The sequence below is a fragment of the Lactuca virosa genome, chromosome 1 (genome assembly GCF_052849685.1).
Source record: "Lactuca virosa cultivar CGN04683 chromosome 1, Lactuca_virosa_CGN04683_v6, whole genome shotgun sequence".
NCBI lineage: Eukaryota > Viridiplantae > Streptophyta > Magnoliopsida > Asterales > Asteraceae > Lactuca > Lactuca virosa.
Window position 1 is genome coordinate 82,933,748 of NC_136426.1, and position 9,019 is coordinate 82,942,766.

A 9,019-nucleotide genomic window follows, 5' to 3' on the forward strand; every position below is an offset into this window, starting at 1 on the left:
TATGAGTTGATTTCTCAGTCTGTAACAGGGTCGTGGAAGAATTGTCCAGGTTGTCTAGCATATCTGGAGGGAGGTAAGGAGTAATTTCTAGGACAAACTCTAATTTAAGTGGGGGAGAGTTGTAACACCCATTTTCCTGGACGAATCGAATTAGGGTTTCAAGGGGTCAAAAGTTTGGATTCTGGAAGAAAGAGGAGCCTCACGACGTGATACATAATAGGCTCATGATGTGAGGTGGGTTAAGATGAATTGTTATGCGAGACTGGTCGCATGACGTGAGACATAGAGTGCTCATGACGTGAGAACTGATGCATCCCAAGCCCATGGTCGTTTAGGGTTTCCTTCGTATTTAAGCATCTCTAATCTCATTTTAGGGTTTCTTATCAGCCCCAAACCCTCTTTCACCTCATAAAAACCATAGTATCCATCCTTGCTTTGTCTTTGGTCATTTTGGATCCTTTCTTGGTTTGGAAGAAGAAGCAAAGAAGAAGAAGAAGAAGAAGAAGAAGAAGAAGGTGATATTTTGTGGAGGCTTTTAAGGAATCATCATCACCATCACCTTACATTTTTTTTGGACCATTGTAAGTGTCAAAGCTTCCATCTTTATTTTTCTATGAGGCTAGATCTAATTTTTGTCCCACGTTCCTCCTTGGTTGAGCATGTTGAATGAATGGTGTTAAATGTGACTCGAGCATTTGGATCATGTTCATGGAGAACTTGAAACTCAATGTAGCACTTGAGATTCAAGGAGCATCTGACAAAGAAGCGGATCATTTGAGAAAGGAATGGATCGTTCGTCAAAGGAACCGATCAAGTGCCAAAGGAATGGATCATACAAAAGGGGGTTTCGAGCACCTGGAAGAGGTTTGGAGGACTTGGGAGTGATATGGAGATACGAGGGGACCTTGTCGCACAATCTTTTGAAGGGATGGGCCAAGAACGATGTTATTGTACCAAAGGCACTCCTTCTTGCTCCAAGGTACTCTCTCTTGTGCCATGGGGTATCCCTTTTGCGTCATGGGATACTCTTTTTGTGCCATGGAGTATGTTGTTGCGCCAAGCATGGCCTTGTTTCACCATGCATGTTATTATTACGCCAAAATGGTGTTGTTTCTCCAACCTAGAAGTTCTTGTGCCACACTTGAAGCCACTTGCACCATCCATACACTTGTTGTGCGATCATGGCGCAAGATGGACCATTTCTATCCCTGATTAGCCAAGTATGCTATGAAGTCCTCTATGATGCTCAAGATCGTTCAAGGATGCTATGAAGTTGGTATTGCTCAAGGATTACACCATGTTGTGCCACCATGATGGATGTTGGGCCATTAGTGGTCATGATGCACCACTTGTACATCATGATGCTCCATTATGGTACAAGGTGCTCCATCATGTGTGTTTTTGATGCTAATGGGTTGTATGACATGGAAGAATGTTCCAGAAGATGATGCATGGTAGAATATGATTGGTTTCCACCTTTCGTGGGCCTATGGGCCAATGGGCTTGTCCCATTAGGGTTTTAGGTATGATCTCTCAAGTATAAATATGGTTGCATGCTAGGTCATTTTGTATCTTGAATTCTAGAGTGATAAGCGAATCTCTGTGTAATTGTACTTGTAACCTCCGTTTGAGAGCTCTGAAATAAAGAATACTCCCCTCCTGCCCATAGACATAGGTCACCTTGACTGAACCACGTAAATACTGTGTCTTGTATGCTTATTGTTTTGCTAGTTATCCGCTTTACTTCCTAACAAGTGGTATCAGAGCGATGGTTTGTATTTTTGTGATTGAAGATGTCTACTCACATGTTTTATTTGGAGAAATTAAATGGTTCAAATGACTTCACATTGTGGAAGGTGAAGATGAAGGGTCTTCTGGTTCAACAAGGGTATGCAGCAACACTAGAAGGAGAAAACTGCCAAAGGACATGGCAACTAAGAAGAAGGTGGACATTCTAACGAAGGCACATAGTGCCATTCTAATGAGCTTAACAGATGAAGTATTGAGGGAGATCTTGGAGCAAACAACTATTTCTGGGCTCTGGGATAAACTTTGTGACAAGTACCAGAACAACTGACTAACGACCAGGTTGTATCAGAATCAAAGGTTGTACACTCTCAGGATACCTGAAAGTACCCAAGTGAAATATCATATGGATAGCTTCAATCGCATCATCTTGGATCTACAAGGGGTTGATGTGAAGATTGAAGACGAAGATCAAGTGCTCATTCTCTTATGTTCTCTTCCTAACTCATATGAGAATTTCGTTTATACCATGCTCTATGGTAGGACAATAATAATTGTGAATGATGTGAAGGACTCTCTACTGTCCAAGGAACTGAAAAGAAAAGTTCCAGTCGGAGTGGAGGTGTCCAGTTCCGGTTTGTTTGCAGAGAGAGGGAGGACAGAAGAGAGGAAAGGGGGAAATAGAGGGAGATCACTGTCAAAATCAAAGTCTAAAGGTTCATCGAATGTGAAATGTTATAACTGTATGGAGAAGGGACAATTCAAGCGTAATTGTCCATATCTTGAGAATGGGAAATTCAAGAGTGAATCAAGCAGCAATAACACTATTGTTGTAGTTCAGGAAAGTTATGATGAAGGGGACGATGGTGATGTACTGACTGTTAGTACATCACGTTTTGTTGATGCTTGGGTCTTTGAGTATGGAGCATCCTATCACATGACGTATAATCGTGACTGGTTCGACTCCTTCAAAGAGTGGGATGGGACAGTCAAAATGGGTGATAATTGGGAGAGCAATATCAAAGTTAGTGGCACGGTGCAGATCAAGATGCATGATGGCATGGTCAGGAAGTTAGATTACTGGTATGTTCTAGAACTTCAGAAGAATTTAATTTCTCTTGTTATAATGAAAGGGGAGATGAATTGTGGAGGGATCTATATCCTAGAAGGCAGTACGGTTATAGGAACAATGGCTATCTCCCAATCCTAGAATGAAGGTGGTTGGGACCAGGATCCTCAAATATCCAAGATCCTCAGCAACATCAGGATCTCGGCTAATTACTGTTATTATTTTTATCAATATTTATAACGGTCATATTTTGTCTATAACTAACACGTGTGCAGAAGTAGTCAAGGGAAGACCAATTCTCAATGAAGAATCATTTCAACTATGCTAAAGACTCGAAATACTTGGTCAAATAACGTTCGTAAAGCTGGTCATAGAGGATTCCAAAAGTATCAGACATCTTGTTGGCTAGATTAGACTATAAATTACACTTGTAATCTACACACAATACACTATTCTTTAGCTCAGGCTTACTCTACGAAATTCTCTACTCATTCTTACTAAGAACTCATTGTAATATTTACTTTATATCAATAAAATCATCAAGGCAGGTGATCATTATCACCTCCCAAGGTTTTATGTTGGAGATCCTAGAAAGGATCAAGGGCTTTCCTTTTAAACCACTGTGTCACTTTTGTGACAACCGGCAAGCTTCTGGCCAAGTCAAAGTCAAGTCAAGGTCAACAAGTCAATCTGGTCAACTCAACTAGTGTTTATATGTTAGGAATTTCTTTATGTTTACTAATGTATAACTATAAATCCTAATGCAAAGTAACACTTGAAAGTTCCAAATGTTCAAAATGTAAAACCCTAATCTGATTTAGGGAAGTAACAGCTCTATAAAGTACTATTAAGTGCCCTTCGGGGGTGTATAACACTCAAAATGGGATGTAACTAAGTCTACGGTCTTTGAACCACGGAGAAAAACATTAATAAAGGCTCCCGGCAAAGTCTCTCTTAATCTCTCCCACTATATATCTCTCTCTCCCAAATCTATCCAAGTATGTGAAATCTCTCCAAGTATGTGAAATCTCTCCCAAATCTCTCCAAGTATGTGGAATCTCTCCCAAATCTCTCCAAGTATGTGAAATCTCTCCCAAATCTCTCCAAGTATGTGAAATCCCTCCCAAATCTCTCCGAGTATGTGGAATCTCTCCCAAATATCTCTATGTACCTTCCTCAGTCGAAAACAGCCCAAAACCGGAGGAGAAAACCCAAAAGGAACCTCTTGGTCCGGAACCCTCTTGGTCCTGAACCTCTCGTCCGGAACCCTCTTGGTCCTAAACCTCTCGTCCGGAACCCTCTTGGTCCTGAACCTCTCGTCCGGAACCCTCTTGGTCCTAAACCTCTTGTCCGGAACCCTTTTGGTCTTGAACCTCTCGTTTGGAATGCCTTTTAAGGAGCCAAGAGGAAGCACATCTTCAGAACTTCCCTTGCCTCGGAAAACCTCGCATGACTCCGGAAGGATGAGCTCCGGAATACCTCGCCTCGCCTCACTTTGGAAGGGCTAGCTGGCTTGGCATCTTCGGTCCGGACCTCCGGATTTGAGCAAACGGCTTCGGAAATGCACTCCTTTGCTCCGGATCTTGAAGAATGACTCCGGAATCCTTCTCAAGCCCTTCGGACCCTCGCAGGAACATGATTCCACTCCGGATTTTTGTCATTTTCGGACCTTTTTATCATTTTAAGACATTTTGACGCCGGAAATCACACCAAACTCGTATTTTTCATATCCTAAGTCCCTTAAACCCCTGTTTTATGCCAAAATTAATTATTTTAAACATATTTATATAAAATAATACCCAAGATTGTTAAGGAGATTCTAAGGAAATATAGGGGTTTGACTTTGTGATGTGATGTAAATCCTTCATTCCCCATGCAAATCTCAGTAAACCACACATTATCCATGGATAACAAGCTTTACCCACCAGCCCTCCATGCAAATGTCAAGTCACCCTTATCCTTCCCTTTAGATACGTGAACTCCTTTTCCTTCCCAAGTCCCACTTCTCATTTCTCACTTCCAGAAAACTCCTAAGAATACTCTCAACTCCTTCAAGCTTCAAGTTCATCCCTTCAAAGGAAATTCCTAAATTTCTTTGGTGAGTATTTTATCCTCTTTGAATAATTATTCTTCACATTATTCTAAGATTTCATTATATTTACACACAAAAATTATTCTTAGAATCTTCCAAGCTTTGGAGCTTGGAAACTTCCTCATCACTCTTCAAATCACCCAGCAAGCTAATCAAGGTGAGCTTCATACCCCACCTTTTTCAATGTTTTAATGTTTTTGGGGGAGAGTACAAGTCCAATCTTGCCTAAATACTTGAATAATTGCATGTATACGTATGTTTGTATGTGTGTGTGAAATATTATTAAATTATTATTTTAGTAATATTCTCATGAACGTAAGATTTCACAATTTCATAAAGAACAGAGGATACTTTGTGTACAAAAGAGCCTCCCAACTACCGGGTGTGTCCAACTTAATCCCTTTATCTATGCTTTCATGTCTAGAGATAAAAGTTATAAAAAGGAACCTTGATAAATTGACACTATTTCTAGTAATTTTCGAAAATGGGAACTTTGTGACTATTTGCAAACTATTAGGGATTATTTATAAATATTTGATAAATAATTTCACCAAGGAAATACACAAATGGAGCCTTTATGACAGACAATTTTGCATGTCATAAAGCTGCTGTCATACACTCAAACAAGTCAAAGTTATATATAAATCATAACTTGACACTTTCCGAAAAATTGAGTCACACATAGTATTTTATAAAGCAAAAGGGGCTGTTTGCCGACTTTGATAATATTGGGTCATTTTAATAAATATTTCAAAGCGGATTGATTCTAACAAACGAAACGAACGAAACAAAATATCTAGTTACGACTACAACTACTGTTATTTATTTAGTAAATAATGATTTTCACGATTTGCTCAAAGATCGGTTAGTATTCTAGTCAGACAAATCTTCACAGTACATATATTAATACAATGTTGTACGCTTTAAGTCCTATAAGAGTTATAACTAGAGTCTCCTGGAGGGAGAGCAGAAATTTATGTATAGATCTATACGGGGTTGACACCCCGCACCTTCGCTATTCGCTACAGCTAGACCGGCCAGTCTAGGGTGACAAATGTCTTAAATGAAACCGACGCCTGAAGAACGTCATAACAGGCACTCAGTCATATTAGTATGGTTATAACTACTCACTAGAATATATCAGAAATGTATTTATACATAATTCACTTTTGGTTTACAAACAACTATGTTTTGGTTTGTTCAAATGAAACTTTTCTACACAAGTGTTATGGTTTTCAAAGCTGCTATTATCAGAAAATATAGGATTTTCTGGAGGAAACAATTATATACGATTTCGAAAACGACTAACTAAGACACACATGCAACTATACTCGAGTTGAAACAAGACGTACATCCATTTGATAAGAAAATATTGGATTTTCTGGATTTCTAAACTATTATCAAAGTTTTATACAAAAATGTTTATGAACTCACCAACATATTTTATGTTGACGCTTTTCAAACGACTTGTATTCTCAGGAAACAATAAGCAGGTTGTGGATCGCGGACTCAAGATTATTTTGCTATATTTTGGATTTGCCTACTGATGTCTCTTTTGTGTAAAATTTGAGAACATAAACATGATGTAAAACAATGTAAGCTTGATATATTGATGTATGATGTTTGGATTTGCTATGTTTCATTTATATACACTTGTTATGATACTGCACAATGAAGTCACCTGCCTCCGAACGTTTCTGCCACTCTGGTCCGGGGGTGTGACAACATTTCTTTTACTACTTGCTATTACACAATCTGAACATCACAACCTCTCATTCAATTTGGTTGATTAGTACTTGTGTAATTTTTGACCAAAACAATTTGGCGCCCACCGTAGGGCCGTAGTGTTCCAAATCCTCGAAAAAATCATGTCTACACAACCGATCCTCTCTTCATCCTCTGCTCCTTCCATTCCAACCAAAAACCTACCACCTCCTCCGAGTGGACCCCCCTCTCAGTGGAAAACGCCTGACACTTCCAATAAAAGCACCCCCACAATCGCTAATCCAGGAAGTTTGGAATCCTTAGGGCTTCAGGATCCGACTGCCTCAGTCACTACTGCAGAACTTTTCGCTATGATGAGAAAAATGATGCAACAGGTGACCCAACAACAGGAGGAGAATAGAGCACTAATCAAAGAAGTGGAGAGGATGAAGGCGGAATTTCATAAATCCCAATAAACTACGCCCACAGTTATGCATCCAAGGATCCTGGACTTCAATAATGCAGGATCCTCATAAAATTGCCAGAAGGACACAATTTCTACCACCATAGTATCACCCTGGAGGGCAACAATGGACAACCGAGTGTCCATGATCAATGATCTCAATGAGCCTTTCAACATTCCTAGAAACCTTGACTCTAGTAACTTCTTAAAGGTCAATACTATTAATACTAACTATGCTAATGTTGATGCAGGAATAAACCCGAACATGGATATGGAACTTCAAAAATTAAGACAAATGATCTCCAGTGTACCCAGAGTGGTCCAACCAATACCATAAGCATCCCCTACAAGCTACAAGATCTCGATATTTGCTGCTACGATAGCCGATACCGAAGTCCCTAAACGCTTCCAAACTCCCATCATGAAGCTATACGATGGGACTACAGATCCCGAAGAGCATTTAGCCCAATATAGAGAAAGGATCGAGATCATTCCCATCACAGGGCACTTGAAGGAAGCTTGCCTATGCAAAGGCTTTGGTTCGACTCTTACAGGATCGGCCCTCAAATGGCTACTAAACGTTCCCCCATACTCTATTACTTCATTTGCAGACTTAGTCAATATCTTTAATAACCAATTTTCTTGCAGCAGAACCTTCGAGAAGATCACTAGTGATCTCTACCGGATGGTTCAGGACCCTAAGGAAAAACTTACAGACTTTGTTAACAGGTTTGGCAGGGAAGCTCTGAGCATCCCCAACATTGACATGGCCACCGCTGTGGAAGCTTTTAAAATGAGATTAATAAAGGATCCACGCTTCTACGAAGACCTCGTGATGACCCCATGCAAAAGATTGGATGAAGTCAGGTGCCGAGCATTAAGGTTCATAAGACTCGAAGAGGATATAGAGATCCAGAAGAGAAGCAACCATTCAGATCAGTATGAGAAGCCCAACAGGAAGGCCGAATCCTCGACTCAAAGATCCTACAAATTGAATCCCTACTCCAAACCTGATCATCACAGGGTTAATGCCCTTGAAGATGGAGGAGAAGAAGAAGAGCTTCCTAAAATCACAGACTATTGTTTTTCTGTGGATATTTAAGGTGTAATTCATGACATTCAGGATCTTGGAGATAAAGCAAGATGGAGACTTTGGCCATGAAGACTTTGGCCGAATCCTCAACAAGTCCACCGCCTGGAAAGACAAGTCCAAATGGTGTGCTTACCATGAAGACTTTGGCCACATGACGGAGGACTGTATAGCGTTACAAAAAGAAATTAGCTACCTCCTTAGTAAAGGAAACCTCAAGGAGATCCTTGGGAGAAAAAGAGAAAAATCCAAGGAGAACAGCCAAGATGATCGCAGGATCCCAGAGAAACCAGGATCTCCACTCTCTGACGCTAAGATAATTAACGTTATCTCAGGCGGATCTAACATCTGTGGTAGCTCTTATTCTCAGGCTAAAAGACACGCCAAGGTCTCCAAAATAGAAAAGGAGGATAGGCCACGAAAGAATACCATGGTTAGCAGTGAAAAAGAAATTACGTTTGATGAGACCGACAGGAAAGGAATTTATGATCCTCACCATGACAGACTCGTGATAACACTGTACATTGGCCAACCATTTCTTTAGAAGGATCCTCGTTGACGGAGGATCGTCGGTCAATATCGTACTCCTAGACGCACTGAAAAGAATGAGCATCCCAGAATCAGAGATACTCAGAAGATCCTCAGTCCTCATAGGATTTAGCAGGGAAACAAAACACACAGTTGGAGAAATATAACTACCAATATACATCGAAGGGGTAAACTCCATACAAAATTTATGTGTTATTGACACCTTGTCTTCTTATAATGTGATACTAGGTAGACCATGGATCCACGAGATGAAAGCGATTCCATCAACATACCATCAGTGTGTGAAGATGCCCACTCCATGGGGGC

General features: G+C 40.3%; 1 protein-coding gene across 1 annotated transcript; it reads left to right on the forward strand.

Moving 5' to 3' along the window:
• Window positions 1-7,759: 7,759 nt before the first annotated feature.
• LOC145116116 (uncharacterized) lies at window positions 7,760-8,708 on the forward strand. The gene is made up of 2 exons (XM_079052472.1): window positions 7,760-7,941; window positions 8,198-8,708. Exons 1-2 carry the CDS (start codon window positions 7,760-7,762, stop codon window positions 8,706-8,708), a joined length of 693 nt encoding a protein of 230 aa, XP_078908598.1.
• Window positions 8,709-9,019: the final 311 nt, after the last annotated feature.